Source organism: Tursiops truncatus, chromosome 19 (assembly GCF_011762595.2).
Source record: "Tursiops truncatus isolate mTurTru1 chromosome 19, mTurTru1.mat.Y, whole genome shotgun sequence".
NCBI classification, from domain to species: Eukaryota; Metazoa; Chordata; class Mammalia; order Artiodactyla; family Delphinidae; genus Tursiops; species Tursiops truncatus.
In genome coordinates, this window is record NC_047052.1 from 48,721,078 (window position 1) to 48,736,863 (window position 15,786).

General features: G+C 44.0%; 1 protein-coding gene across 12 annotated transcripts in view; it reads left to right on the forward strand.

Annotated features, from left to right (window-relative positions):
* LOC101320279 (very-long-chain 3-oxoacyl-CoA reductase-A-like) overlaps positions 1-15,786 on the forward strand; it is a 31,674-nt gene that overhangs the window by 4,716 nt on the left and 11,172 nt on the right. For 5 of the 12 annotated variants that reach the window (XM_073796011.1, XM_073796010.1, XM_073796004.1 and 2 more), the window contains one exon: positions 89-155. In XM_073796011.1, the coding sequence (XP_073652112.1) occupies positions 89-155 (67 nt within the window). Of the gene's footprint in view, positions 1-88; positions 156-249; positions 8,816-9,042; positions 10,816-15,786 lie in introns of those variants that run through there. The other 7 variants (XM_073796006.1, XM_073796008.1, XM_073796009.1 and 4 more) reach the window with 7 other exon arrangements.

Below are 15,786 nucleotides of genomic sequence, written 5' to 3' on the forward strand. Positions count from 1 at the left end.
ACTCTCTGTGGTCGCCCTCCCTTTTGCCCCTACCCCGTCTCCCTGGGACCGTTGGAGTGAAACAAACAATTTGTCCCCTCTCACTCAGTAAACAGTGTGGGCAAGCAATACGCACCTGGCTTGAGGAAACTGCTCGACTGTGAGGACTTCGCCAAGTGAGTAAAACCGAGTACTAGTCCGCGGGAGCCTCGGCCTCACACGGCTCCCTCTGTTGGAAAACCCGGCGCAGCACACTAGCTTTGTTCATTGTTTTGAGAGCCACAAATCTACGATGTCTAGGACGTGAAGGAGGTCTCTCCTTCCGTGGGGCGCCCTTCTGCGGTGCCCAACGGGGACCACTGTTCAGGTTGAGTCTGCTAACTCTAAGGGGAAATGAGCCACGTGGGAAAGTCAGTGCCTCAGTTTCGTATCTGTAAAATGGGAATCCATATTTTTGCTGACCTCACAGGGCTGATATGACAATGGAGTAAAATGAAGCACCTAAGCCTAAGTTGTGTGCTCCATGAATGTGGGCCATTATTATTAGACATAGACAGAATAGGAGATCAGGATGGCTTTTAGATTTTACATATTATTATTTCAAAAGTAATGCGTAGGGCTTCCCTGGTGGCGCAGTGGTTAAGAGTCCGCCTGCAGATGCAGGGGACACGGGTTCGTGCCCCGGTCCGGGAAGATCCCACATGCCGCGGAGCGGCTGGGCCCGTGAGCCATGGCCGCTGAGCCTGCGCGTCCAGAGCCTGTGCTCCGCAACGGGAGAGGCCACTACAGTGAGAGGCCCGCGTACCGCAAAAAAAAAAAAGTAATGCATAGGCTCATTTTAGAAAATGTAAAGAGAGGCAGTCTGTGTATTCTGCCTCCGGTGTTAGAGGAAGTTGTGGTTTAAGACTAACCCTACAAATGAGAACGATTAGGAGAGCTGGATAAAATATTTTTAAAATAACTGTTTGGGGGCTTCCCTGGTGGCGCAGTGGTTGAGAGTCCGCCTGCAGATGCAGGGGACACGGGTTCGTGCCCCGGTCCGGGGAGATCCCACATGCCGCGGAGCGGCTGGGCCCGTGAGCCATGGCCGCTGAGCCTGCGCGTCCAGAGCCTGTGCTCCGCAACGGGAGAGGCCACAACAGTGAGAAGCCCCCGTGCCGCAAAAAAAAAAAAAAAAAAAAAAAAAGTAAAAATAACTGTTTGAAGGCATCAAACTACTAAGGCAATGAGGAATTGTCGCACCAAGATTTGAGAGAAGAAAGAATCCAAGAGGGGGGAATCTGACATTTGAAGCAACATTTCCCTCCAAAGTGGATGAGCGTTTAAGAGGCAAAGCAGAGCTTTCAACATAGTGTGCGAGCTGCAACAAATAATGTAGTGCAAAGCTTTGGAAAATATCCCAGGCTTTAGGCTGGGATCCTGAAAACTATAATCCAGGAGTTAGGGTAAAGCAGGTTTCATAGGAACTGAAGCCAGGTTTTAAATGATCTCGATTCCCGTCGGGGTTAAGTTGATCTTATATTTTAGCGCCCCCTAGCTGCCGGGGAGAAGCAAAACCAAACCAAACCATTTTTAGAGAAAAACGATGTAGTCCAGGGACTCGAATTAGCAATACGATTTTTTAAATATTAAATATCCAGCACTCAACAAAATACAACCAGGAATATTAGAAGAAAAATCGTGATTGAAAGCAAGAGAGATAATAGATAATGTAATGAGGTCCACATGTAACCAAGATAACGGAAATAGCATAGATTTTTTTTTAAAGAATTGTAACATATGTAACATAAAACTTGCCATTTTAACCATTTTAAAGTGTGCAACTCAGTGGCACTAAATACATTCACACTGTTGTAAAGCTGTCACCACTATCTGTTTCCAGAACCTTTTCATCATCCCAAACAGAAACTCTGGTCCTGTTAAGCAGTATCCCGACATTCTTCCCTATTCCGCACCCCTGGTAGCATCTATCTCTCCTTTCTGTCTCTGTGAGCTTGCTAATTCTAGATACCTCATACAAGTGAAATCATAGAATAGTTTTCCTTTTGTGTCTGGCTTATAGCATAATGTTTTCAATTTCATCCATGTTGTTAGCAAGTATCAGAACGTCATTCTTTTTATTTTCTTTATTTTGAAGTTATGGCAAATATACATAACTTAAATTTTGTTATTTTTAACTATATTGAAGTGTACAGTTCAGGGATATTATGTACATTCAGATTGTTGTGAAACACCACCACCAGCCACCTCCAGGATTTTTTCAACTCTTTACCTATTAAACAGTAACGCCCACCCCCCCATTCCTTCCTACCTACAGGTCCTGGAAACCACCATTCTACTTTCCGTCTCTATGAATTTGGCTATTCTAGGTGCCTCATGTAAGTGGAATCATACAATATGTGTCCTTTTGTGCCTGGTTTATTTCATTTAGCATAATATTTTCAGGGTTCATCCATGGTGTAGCATATGTCCCGATTTTCTTCCTTTTTAAGGCTGAATAATATCCCATCATATGTGTATACCACATTTTGTTTACCTCTTCATCTGTTGATAGACACTTGGGTTGTTTCCACCTTTTGGCTGCTGTGAATAATACTGCTATGAACTGTTGGTGTACAAATATCTGTTTGGGTACCTGCTTTTAATTCTTTTGGGCATATACCCAGAAGTGGAAATGATGATGCAAGATTGGTCTGGCTAATCTCAGGGTCCCTTGAGATTCCATATCAATTTTGGGCTGGGTTTTTCTATTTCTGCAAAAATGCTGTTAGGATTCTGATAGTGATTGCACTGACTCTATAGATCACTTTGGGTAGTACTGACATCTTAGCAATATTAAGTCTTCCAACCCATGTATATGGGATGTCTTTCCAATTTGTATCTCTTCTCTAATATCTTTCAGTAATGTTTTATAGTTTTCTGTATATGTCTTTCTTCCTTGGTTAAGTTAATTCCTAAGTGTATTTATTCTTCTTTTTGATGCTATTGCAAATGGAATTGTTTTCATAACTTCACTTTTGGGTTGTTCATTGTTCATGTAGAGAAATGCAACTGAGTTTTTGGTGTTGATTTTGTATCCCACTTCTTTGTGAGTTTGCTTATTAGTTTTCACTTCTTTTGTGGAATCTTTAAGATTTTCTACATGTAAGATCATATCATCTGCAAACAGAGATAATTTTACTTCTTCCTTTTCAGTTTGAATACCTTTGACTTCTTTTCTTGCTTAGTTGCCCTGGCTAGAACTTCCAGTACTGTGTTGAATAGAAATGGCAAAAGCAAGAAGTGCTTTCAGTATTTCATCATTGAGTGTGATGTTAGCTGTGGGCTTTTTATATTATTATATGTATTATTTTATGTGCATTATTCATATCTTTATTATGTTGAGATAGTTTCCTTCCATTCCTAGTTTATTGAATGTTTTAATCATGAAAGGTGTTGAATTTTGTCACATACTTTTCTGCATCAATTGAGGTGATCATGTGATTTTTTTCTTTATTCTGTTAATGTGTGGTGTTACATTAGTCAAGTTTTGTATATCAAACCATCCTTGCATTCTAGGAACAAATCCCACTTGGTCATGGTGTATAATCCTTTTAATATGCTGTTGAATTCAATTTGCTAGCATTTTGTTGAGGATTTTTGTGTCAATGTTCATGAGGGACACTGGTCTGTAGATTTCCCTTCTTGTAATGTCTTTCACTTTGGTATCAGGGCAATGCTGGCTTCATAGAATAAGTTAAGAAGTGTTCTCTCCTCTTCAATGTTTGGGAAGAGTTTGAGAAGAATTGGCATTAGTTCTTCTTTAAATGTTTGGTAGAATTCATCAGCAAAGTCATCTGTCCAGGAATTTTCTTTCTTGGGAAATTTTTGATTATTAGTCCAATCTCCTTACTAGTTATGGGTCTATTCAGATTTTCTATTTCTTCCTGATTGAGTCATAGTAGGTTTTGTGTTTCTAGGAACTTATCTATTTCATCTAGATTATCCAATTTATAGGTGTACAGTTGTTCATAGTACTCTCTTATAATCCTTTTTATTTCTGTGGAATCAGTAGTAATCTCCCACTTTCATTTCTGATTTTAGTAATTTCAGTATTTTTTTTCTTAACCAATCTAGATAAATGTAAATTTGGTATGTTGTGTTTTAATTTCTATTTTCATTTGTCTCAAAGTATTTTTAAGTTTCCTTTGTGATTTCTTCTTTGACCCATTGGTGTTTGAGTTGTAGAAGCTCTTTATATATTATGGTTATTAATCCCTTATCAAATGAATGATTTGTAAATTTTCTGCCAATTTGCAAGTTGCCTTTTCACTCTGTTGATAGTATCTCTTTTGTGTGTGTGTGGTACGCGAGCTTCTCACTGCTGTGGCCTCTCCCGTTGTGGAGCACAGGCTCCGGACGCGCAGGCTCAGCGGCCACGGCTCACGGGCCCAGCCGCTCTGCGGCACGTGGGATCTTCCCGGACCGGGGCACGAACCCGTGTCCCCTGCATCGGCAGGCGGGCCCTCAACCACTGCGCCACCAGGGAAGCCCGATAGTATCTTTTAATGTGCAAAAGGTTTTAATTTTGATGACGTACAGTTTATCTATTTTTCTTTTGCTGCTTGTGCTTTTAGTATCATCCGAGAAATCATTGCCGAACCCAATGTCATAAAGCTTTTCCTCTGTTTTCTTTCAAGAGTTTTGTAATTTTAGCTCTTACGTTTAGGACTTTGATCCATTTAGAGTTTTTTGTATATGGTGTTTTGCTTCACATATTTTGGGGCTCTGTTGTTAGGTCTGTATATCTTTATAATTGTTATATCTTCTTGCTGCATTGAACTTTTTTTTTAGCCTTTTTTAATAAAATTAATTTGTTTATTTTATTTATTTATTTCTGGCTGCATTGGGTTTTCATTGCTGCGCGCAGGCTTTCTCTAGTTGCCGTGAGCAGGGGCTACTCTTCGTCGCAGTGTGTGGGCTTCTCACTGCGGTGGCTTCTCTTGTTGCAGAGCACGGGGTCTAGGCGCACAGGCTTCAGCAGTTGTGGCTCACGGGCTCTAGAGCGCAGGCTCAGTAGTTGTGGCGCACGGGCTTAGTTGCTCCACGGGATCTTACCAGACCAGGGCTCCAATCCATGTCCCCTGCATTGGCAGGTGGATTCTTCACCACTGCACCACCAGGGAAGCCCTGCCCTGAACTTTTAAGAAATAAACCTCATTCTTATTAGGGTGCTGCAGATTAAAACCAGAGTGAGCTACAACTACACAGCCACTGAAATGGTTAACGCTAAAAATATTGTCAGTGCCAAGTGTTGTTGGGGATGTGGAGCAACTGGAATTCTTCCTTTTTTTTTTTTGGAATTTAAATCTTTTTTAATTTAATTTTTATTTTATACTGGGGTGTAGTTGATTTACAATATTGTGTTAGTTTCAGGTGTACAGCAAAGTGGTTCAGCTATACATATACATATATTCATTCTTTTTCAGAGTATTTTCCCATTTAGGTTATTACAGAATATTTAGTAGAGTTCCCTGTGCTATACAGTAGGACCCTGTTGTTTATCTATTTTATATGTAGTAATGTGTATATGTTAATCCCAGCCTCCTAATTTATCCTTCCCCCCTTCCTTTCCCTTTTGGTAACCATAAGCTTGTTTTCAAAGTCTGCAAGTCTGTTTCTGGTTCATAAATAAGTTCATTTGTATCATCTTTTTAGATTCCACATATAAGTGATATCATATGATATTTGTTTTTCTCTGTCTGACTTATTTCACTTAGTATGATAATCTCTAGGTCCATCCATGTTGCTGCAAATGGCATTATTTCATTCTTTTTTATGGTCGAGTGGTATTCCACTGTATACATGTACCACATCTTCTTTATCCATTCCTCTGTCAATGGACATTTAGGTTGTTTCCATGTCTTGGCTATCGTGAAGAGTGCTGCTATGAACATTGGGGTGCGTGTATCTTTTCGAATTGTGGTTTTCTCTGGATATATGCCCAGGAGTGGGTTGATTAGAGAAATAAAGCATGCCGCCTTCATACGATGCAAAATTATAGCAGTGAACATGAATGAACTTCTGCTACACATAACACGGAAGAATCTTATAAACATAGTGTTTAGCAGACAAAGCCAGAGATAAAAGGATACATACTCAATGATTCCACTTAAATGAAGTTCAGAACTGAACAAAACTCTTCTAGAGTGTGTTAGAGGTCAAGACAGTGGTTAACTGGGGAAGAGGCAAGCGTAATGACTGCAGGAGATGAAGAATCTGGGAAACTGTCAATACTTTCTTTATGTGGGTAGAGGCTAAAGATTTGTGTTCATTTTTCACACTAAAGATTTATGCACTTTGGTATGTGTATGGTATACATTTATAAAAATCTTTACTGATCAAAAAATCCAAAGAGAGAAGTTTATGAAATGAAAGTGAAAATTTCCCTTCTCCCTCCAATCCTAGCCCCACAAAGTAACCCCCGATTTAAAATGTGGTAGTTTTATTTCTCTGTGCATAGAGAAGTATGTACCTGGATCTTTTATCCAGATGGCGGCAGCCTATTGTTCTGCACTTTACCTTTCACAGGTAGGCATGTATCTTGGGGATTATTCTAATCAGAATAATTAGCCGACCCATTCTTTTTACCTGGTGCGCAGTGATCCATCCATTGGCTACCCTGTGTTTATTTAGTCATCTCAGTATCGATGGGCATTCAGGGTGTTTCCTAGTATATGTGACTACAAATTGTGTTGCGATGAATATCTTTGGACATATGCAGTTCCCACATGTGTGAGTATCTTAGAAAGGAATAAATTTCCAGAGCGGAGTTGATGTGTCAAAGTTTATGTGCATTTTAAATTCTAGTAGAAGCTACGTTTTAAAAATGTGTTCCAGGGGCTCCCCTGGTGGCGCAGGCGAAGCGGCTGGGCCCGTGAGCCATGGCCGCTGAGCCTGCGCGTCCGGAGCCTGTGCTCCGCAACGGGAGAGGCCACAACAGTGAGAGGCCGGCGTACCACAAAAAAAATGTGTTCCATATTAAAAGAAAAGTAAACTAGAAAATATCAGAGTTGTGGCAGGGCTGGTGAAGGGAAGAACTGATTGGTTCCATTTTCTTCCCCCAGAAATTCTTGGATGTTATAAACTGCAACATGATGTCTGTGGTCCAGATGAGTCGGGGCTGGGAGGGACTGGGTCCAAGGTCAGCGAGCTCTGACCACTCTCGGTGGTCCCCAGCGTCCCCCAGAACTGGGCCTGGCATAGAGGAAGTGCTAGAGGAATACTCCCTGAGGGAAGGTAGGGGGATAGGAGTGAACTTGAGGAGGGGCAGGAGTCTGGGCAGGTGAAAGCAGTGGAAAGGGAAAGACAGGGTCCTCTCCATTCCTCCTGCAGATGACTAGGATCGTCCTGCCCCAAATGGTCACCAGGTAAGGCGCAGTCTCTTTGTCTTTCACTCGGGATCTTCCCTCATCCAACCTCCGGGCTTTTTCCATTCCCCAGCTGTCCCATCCACATTTCCAGTTCTTCCCTGTCTCTCTGATCTTTCTCAAATTAGGACAGCGACTAAGGGGTGGAGGAGGGGAAATCACTGGGACCCTCTGTTCCCTGGCAATGACTACCTTCCAAATGATGCTTCCTCCTCCAGGGGCAAAGGTATCCTCATCAACATATCTTCAGTAACTGACAGCCACCAAGGTACCCAGACCCACAGATCAGGCCAGGGCTGGCTGCCATGCTGGCATTCCTGCAGTAGCCCTTAATTCCGGCACTGAAGGTTATGGCGGGAAAGGCTTGCCTGCATGTGTGTGATGTGCCACCTGAGTCTGAGGCTAATAATAGTTCAGACAGACATCTGGGGCACAGTCCAGTGGACAAGCCAGGTTTTTCGTTCGTTTTTTAAGAGAAACAGAGGCTAGGGGTCAAGAGAACCCATGAGGTGGGAGAAAGGGAATTCAGAGACTGGCCCGGCTGGAACGGAGAGTGAGTGTATGGGAACAGAGGGAGGGCTTAGAGCAAGGAAGCTTTCAGGCGTTACGGTGAGAACTTGGGCCGTGAGGGAGGGGCCCCTCCTGGCGGTAGAGTGTTCTAGGATCAGGGACGGCGCTGGGGCAAGGGCGGGCTGGAGGAGTTTGCACGGGGAAAGCTCTTGGCCCTGGGACCCTCCCTCCCTCTCCTTCTCCGCAGGCTTTTGTGCGAAGTTTCTCCGTGGCAGTGGGCGCAGAGTACCACTCCGAGGGGGTCACTGTGCAGGTGCCTGACTCCGCGGGGACTTAGCTCAAAAGGGACGGCAGTGGCAGCTGAGAAGGGGAGGGCTCTGAGGGGGGGAGGAGCTTAGAGACAGCTGAAGGTCTTAGGAGCAGGGGCGGGGTGGGGATGGGGTCGGGGGGTGCGTCTGAGAGAGGACCGAGACTCAGACTCGGAAGAGCTTCAGTGGATGTAAATCAACTATACTTCAATAAAATAGAACGGAAGGAGGGAAGGGAGGAAGGAAGGAAGGAAGGAAGGAAGGAAGGAAGGAAGGAAGGAAGGACCTTAAAAAAAAAAGAATAAGATGAGCTACCTTGGAGCCACGATCGGAAGCGGTGGGTTCTCGAGGGGGCGTGGCCTCGAAGGCGTGGCCGGGGCGTGTCTGGGGCGTGGTCGGCAAGAGAAGTGGGACTCAGGGATTCTCGGAGGGGGCCTGGGAGCTTAGGCTTAGGGGGAGGGGAGTTCTTTTTCTTGACCCCCTTCCTGCCTGCAAACAGTAAGCCCCTTTTTGGTTGAAACAAATCCCTTGAAAAGCGGGCTGCTCGTGGTAAGTCCCGAGGACTTCGCTTGGCAGGCGTTGGACACACTTGGCCTCACCTCCCAAACCCCTGAGTGCCTCCGCCACGCTGTGCAGGTGCTTTCCTGGGGCAATCCTAGGCAGAGAGCTGGATGCGACAGTCCCCGGGCCCTAGTCCGGGTCCACTAGCCCTCAGAAAGGGGGAGACGTCCAGAGAAGGGGCGGGCCCCCACCCCGGGCTGGGGAGCCAGGAGAGGAGATGGGGGACTCAAGAATGGGGGGGGGGTGTCTTGATCCTTGGTACCTCTCCTTCCCAGGGTTTCCTGCTGACCATCTTCCTGCCCAGTTGGTTTTTTCTCAGTCGCTGGGGATTAAAGCTTTTATCTCTGTTGGTGAGCTGGAATAGGGCACGGTTTCTTCGTCACAGAACTTGACTGAAGGCCTTGAAGAGGCGTGGCCACATGTCCGTCGTTCCCCACCCCCACCCCCGCCCCCTCCAGAATCCTAGGCCAGGGCTGTAGTTAGCAAAGACTTCCCACACACCGAGACAGATGGACAAGCAGACCAATGGAACGTAGTTGGACCCCCGAACACCCAGAAATTTACTAACAACTGCAGCATCTCAAATCTCTGGCAGAAAGATGGAGTTTTTAATATGTGGCGCTGAGACTACATAGACATTTGGAGAAAAACAAGCAAACAGATATATACATACATAGATACGTACATATATAGGCTGTAGCGATGATGGCTGCACGACTTTGTGAAATACTAAAACCCACTAAATTGTACACATTAAAAGTTAATTTTATGGTATGTGAATTAAATCTCAATTTAAAAATCTCAATAAAAATATTTTAAAAATAGAGACTCCCTGTGTGTGTGTGTGTGTGTGTGTGTGTGTCTGTGTGTATACATATATGTATAAAATTGGATCCAGTCCTCACACCATGTACCGGCATAAACTGCAGATGAATCAGAAATCCCTAAATCCCTGTGTAAAAATAGAAACACAACAACTAGAAGAATCCACGAATGAATTTCTTTCCATCTTGGGAGTGGAAGAATCTTTCTTATTAATACTGAAAATTAAAAGCAGCAAAAAAAGCCAAAACCAAAACCAAACAAAAAAATACTAACAAACATTGAACTGTAGTTAATGATATGCAGGCTGAATTATTTAGGAAAAGTGCACTGATGTCAGCAACTTACTTTGAAATGCATTTAAAAGTTAGACAGAGTGAGTAGAAATATGGTTAGACAAGTATGGTAAAATGTTAGTAGAATCTAAGCGGTAGACACATGTACACCTCTTTCAACTTTCCTGTATATTTGAAGTTTTTCATAATAAAATGCTGGGAGAGGGACTTCCCTGGTGGTCCAGCGGTAAAGAATCCGCCTTCCGATACAGGGGACGCCGGTTCAATCCCTGGTCGGGGAACTAGGATCCCACATACCGTGGGGCAATTGAGCCCGCGTGCTGCAAACTACTAGCCCTGGAGCCTGCGCCCAGCAACTAGAGAGAAGCCCGCACGCCACAACGAAGAGCCCCTCGTGCTGCAACGGAAATATCCCGCATACCTCAGCGAAGATCCTACATGCCACAACTAGGACCCGACACAGGCAAAAAATTAAAAAATAAAAATAATAAAATAAAAATGTCTTTTAAAAATGCTGGGGAAAATCCAGGAGCAATAAAATTAAATTTATAAATAAAACGTCTTAAGCAGATTTAGAAATTACTTAAGAAAAGATGATACGCTTCTTATTATCACGTTTCCGGAGAAGGACGGCTCGGGCCCTGGAGAATAAACGGACTTTTTTGCGGAGAAACGCGGATGCAGACCATCGAAGAGACATCATAAAGCGGCCCTGATTTTGAGCTTTGGCGCGGGTGGTTGTGGGTAGCGCGCCCAAGAAGGAGGATGAACGAGGAGCGTCCCCGCGCGCCGAAGGGGCGATGCTGGTCGCCGCGACCCTGGCAGGAGCTGCAGGCCCTGTGCTAGGAGCTGAACGTGGACGAGGGGAGCGCAGCCTAAGCCCTGGAAGACTTCACAACTGTCCAGGGCAACTACAGCCTAGAGGGAGAAGTAAGTTATACACTGGTTGGCTTGTTCATTATATCTTGCCTGCCTCAAAAGCATTATTCCCACGGTTGGAAAGGGTATCATGGAAGGAAATTGTGTTTCACTTACCAGAATACTACCTTCAGCTAAATTAAGTTTAATACAGTTTTTTAGTAAAATGAAGAAGTGGATGGACCTGTCTAGAATTTTGTGAACGTATGGAAAGGCTAGAAAGAAATTTTGAGGGGTCTGCTGTAATTTTCAAAAACGTTGAGCCAGTTTTTTTTTATATATTTATTTTATTTATTTATTTATTTATTTTGGCTGCGTTGGGTCTTCGTTGTTGCGCGGGGGCCTTCTCTAGTTGCAGCGAGCAGGAGCTACTCTTCGTTGTGGTGCTCAGGCTTCTCATTGCGGTGGCTTCTCTTGCTGCGGAGCACGGGCTCTAGGTGCGCGGGCTTCAGTGGTTGTGGCACTCGGGCTCAGTAGTTGTGGCTCGCGGGCTCTAGAGAGCAGGCTCAGTAGTTGTGGCACACAGGTTTAGTTGCTCCACGGCACGTGGGATCTTCCCGGACCAGGGCTTGAACCCGTGTCCCCTGCATTGGCAGGCAGATTCTTAACCACTGTGCCACCAGGGAAGCCCTCTTTAACCCTCTTTAATCTGCATCCATTCCTCATCTTTTCTTTGTGCTGTGCGACATTAACATTTTTGAAGCAGAAATATTTTGAAGTTGAAAAACACAATAAGTTTTATGGAAGAGAGATTGATTAGAGGAATAAGATCTTATGCAGTTGAGGCAGTGTCGAGAAGGTCCAGAAAGGGGAGTTAGGGGATCAGTGGAAAATACCAGTCAGCCTTCTGGAAGCAGTAGTGCAGGTGGACAAGTCAGAGCTTTCAGGAAAATCTGGGAAGTTGTATATCCAGCTGCTAGAGTGGTACCACGAAGGACAGCTGGTGAGGAAGTCTGTGGAAGGCATCTGGTCGTGGGCCTGGGGTCGCTGTTGGTCAGCAGGGCAGAAAGTTGAGAGGAGATGAGCAGAGTTTGGGGGAAACAAGGTCCTTGTGCTTTTTCATCTCTCTGTCTCTACACTGAACGGGAGAGTGAGAGCAAGCTGGAACCCACTGGCACATCTGTGTGGGTAGAACAATGAGCAGGCTTCACTTCTTCCTTTACATTTTCATGCAATTTGCTCTTTCAGCCAACTCTAACCTAGTACCATACAGGGAAGAGGGAGTCTAAGAAAGATGGGTCCCCCTTAGCCCAGCTGACACAGTACAAAACCACCACAAAAGTGCGCCCTGTTTTCTCTATTTCAAAAGAGTTTTTCTGAGATTGGTACTCCTCCCTTAATTGTCTGGAAGATTTCACCAGTAAGACCATCTGGGCCGGGGCTTCCCTGGTGGTACAGTGGTTCAGAATCCGCCTGCCAGTGCAAGGGACATGGGTTTGAGCCCTGGTCCAGGAAGATCTCACATGCCATGGAACAACTAAGCCCGTGCGCCACAACTGCTGAGCCTGTGCTCTAGAGCCTGCGAGCCACAACTACTGAGCTCGTGTGCCACAACTACTGAAGCCTGCGCGCCTAGAGCCCGTGCTCTGCAACAAGAAAAGCCACTGCAATGAGAAGCCCGCGCACCACAACAAAGAATAGCCCCCCCGCCACAACTAGGGAAAGCCCGTGTGAAGCAGCGAAGACCCAATGCACCCAAAAATAAATAAATTAATTAAAAAAAAAAACATCTGGGCCTGGATTTTTGTGGTTAAAGTTTTAAACTATGCGTTAAATTTCTTTGATAGATATAGGACTATTCAGATTTTCTATTTCTTCTTGGGTCAGTTGTGGTATTTTTCAAATAATTTTTCCAGTTCATCAAAATGTTCAAATGTATTGATATGAACTGGTTCATAATATCCTCTTATTACCCTTTTCATGCTTGTAGGATCTATAGTGATGTCTCATTTTGAGTCCTGATATTGGTAATTTTTCTCTTTTGTTTTTCTTCATTGGTCTTGATTGGGACTTATTGATTATATTGAGCTTTCAAATAGACAGCTTTTGGCTTGTTGACTTTTATATTGTATATTTGTTTTCTATTTTGTTGATTTCTGCTCTTATCTATATTATTTTATTTTCTACTCTGTTTTAAATTTGTTTTTCTTTCTCTACCTTCTTAGATCTTTGATTTTTAAATTTTACTTTTCTGATATATACATTAAAGCTATACGTTTCCCTCTAAACATAATGCTTACAGTATCCATAAATTTTGCTATGTTACGTTTTTACTGTCATTCAGTTAAAAATGAGTCCTTATTCCCATTTTAATTTCTTCTTTGGCTCATGGGTTATTCAGAAATATGTTGCTTAATTTCCAAACAGAGATATTCTAGTTATCTAACTACTGTAGTGCTCTAATTTCATTCAAATGTGATTGGAGAATATATACTATGTAATTTTCATCCCTTGAAATTTTTTAAGGCTTGATTTATAGCCCAGAATATAGTCTATTTTGTGATGCCCTTCTTTATCACTGATAACTTTCCTTGCTTTGAAGTCTGCTGTGTCTGAAATTAATATAGTATATATTATAAAAATAATAGATCTGTTGGCAAAAAATTCCCTCAATTTTGGTTTGTTGCGGGAAGTCCTTATTTCTCTTCCTTTTTTTTTTTTTTTTGCGTTACGCGGGCCTCTCACTGTTGTGGCCTCTCCCGTTGCGGAGCACAGGCTCCGGACGCACAGGCTCAGCGGCCATGGCCCACGGGACCAGCCGCTCCGCAGCATGTGGGATCTTCCCGGACCGGAGCACGAACCCGCGTCCCCTGCATCGGCAGGTGGACTCAACCACTGCGCCACCAGGGAAGCCCCCTGCCTTGTAATTTTTTCTTGATAGCCAGACATGATGTGCTGGGTAAAAGGAACTAAATAGACCTTAAGCAATGTGGTGGTGAGGTGTAGGTCGGGGCGACAGGGGAAGAATTCTACAATCCTATGATTGGTCTCAGTCTTTTGGTGAGTTTATGCCTCTAGACTATGAACTTCACAAGTGTTTTTAATTTTTTTCTCCCTCTTAAGTGGGAGAATATGACTAGTGTGGGCTGGAGTTGGGTATTCCCCTTCCCCAGGTGAGTTAGGCTCTGATAATACCCCAGCAGGTTAGGATCTGGTTAATTAGTTCTCCCTGGGGCAGGCCTTGTTAGGAAGGACAGAGAGCTCTGATGAATTTCAAAATGGTCCTTTTCCCCCTCTGCCTAAAGCACAAGGGGATTTTTGTCTAGTGTTTACTGTGGGAACCAGCTTGAGCTCCTGGAAGTAAATCTCACAAAATTGTGGGGGGCCTTCCTGTGACTGGGTACCCCTGGAGTTTTTTTTAAATTCATTAATTTATTTATTTATTTTTGCGATACGTGGGCCTCTCTCACTGTGTGGCCTCTCCCGTTGCGGAGCACAGGCTCCGGACGCGCAGGCTCAGCGGCCATGGCTCACAGGCCCAGCCGCTCCGCGGCATGTGGGATCTTCCCGGACCGGGGCACGAACCCGCGTCCCCTGCATCAGCAGGCGGACTCTCCACCACTGTGCCACCAGGGAAGTCCCTATTTATTTTATTTATTTTTATTTTTGGCTGCGTTGGGTCTTCGTTACTGTGCTTGGGCTTTCTCTAGTTGCGGCGAGCGGAGGCTACTCTTTGTTGTGGTGCACGGGCTTCTTACTGCGGTGGCTTCTCGTTGCAGAACACGGGCTCTAGGCAATCAGGCTTCAGTAGTTGTGGCTCGCGGGCTCTAGAGCACAGGCTCAGTAGTTGTGGCGCACGGGCTTAGTTGCTCCACGGCATGTGGGATCTTCCTGGACCAGGGCTTGAACCCATGTCTCCTGCACTGGCAGGCAGATTCTTAACCACTGTGCCACCAGGGAATCCCCCCCCCCCTTACTGGTGTTTTTAACTCTCAGAGTTGTCCACACTGAGCCTCCAGATTCATCAATTACAGCTCTGGTTTTCCTACCCTGGCACTGGTTCCCGCAGCAGTTTCTGCCCATGAGTCTCTGCTCTGGTAAGTTTTTATTCTCTGTATTCACCTGTCGGGTCTCTCCAATCTTGGGGGCAGTGGTTTGCCCTGTGTCCTCACCTCTCTTAAGGATCCTAGAAGTGGTGATTTTTCAGTCTGTTCAGCTTTTTCCTTGTTAAGATGGAGTGGTGACTTCCAGGCTCCTTGCATGTGAAGCTGGAAAACAGAAGCTACCTAAAGGGCCACTTATACTTGAAAAGAATGTACATTCTTCAGTAGCTGGATGTAGTGTTCTGTATGCGTCAGTTAGTTCAAGCTGATTAATTGCACTCTTCAAATCTATATTCTTTATGACAGAGTTTTTGCTTGTTCTATCAGTTACTGCATGAAGCATGTTAAAATGTTTAGCTATGATTGTGGATTTGTCTACCTCTCCTTTTAGTTCTGTTAACTTTTGCTTTATGATTTTGTAGATATTAGGTGCATGCAAGTTTAGGATTGTTACATGTTCCTAAAAACCCATTTAAAACTATGAAATGTCCCTCTTCAACTCTTGGGATACTTCTATCTGAAGTCTACTTTGTCTGATATTAATATGGCCACACTGGCTTGCTTTCTTTGGGTTAGTATTAGCATTGTATCTATTCTCCCTTTATTTTACTCTAAATCCATCTGTGATTTTATATTTAAAGTGTATTTCTAATAAAGAGTACTTAGTAGGATCTCCTTTTCTCTCAAGTCTGACAATATTTTCCTTTAATTGGAGTGTTTATTTTCATTTACATTTAATATATTTGGTGATATAGTTGTGTTTAAGATTACTGTGTTATCTGTTGCTGTGTAACAAATCACCCCCAAATTTACTGGCTTAAAACAACAGCAGTCATTGATTATCTCTCAGTTTCTGTGGGTTAAGAATTCATGAGTGGCTCGTCTGTATGATAGCTCAAAATTTTCTACATCCTTGCCAACACTTGTTTTTTGTTGTTTT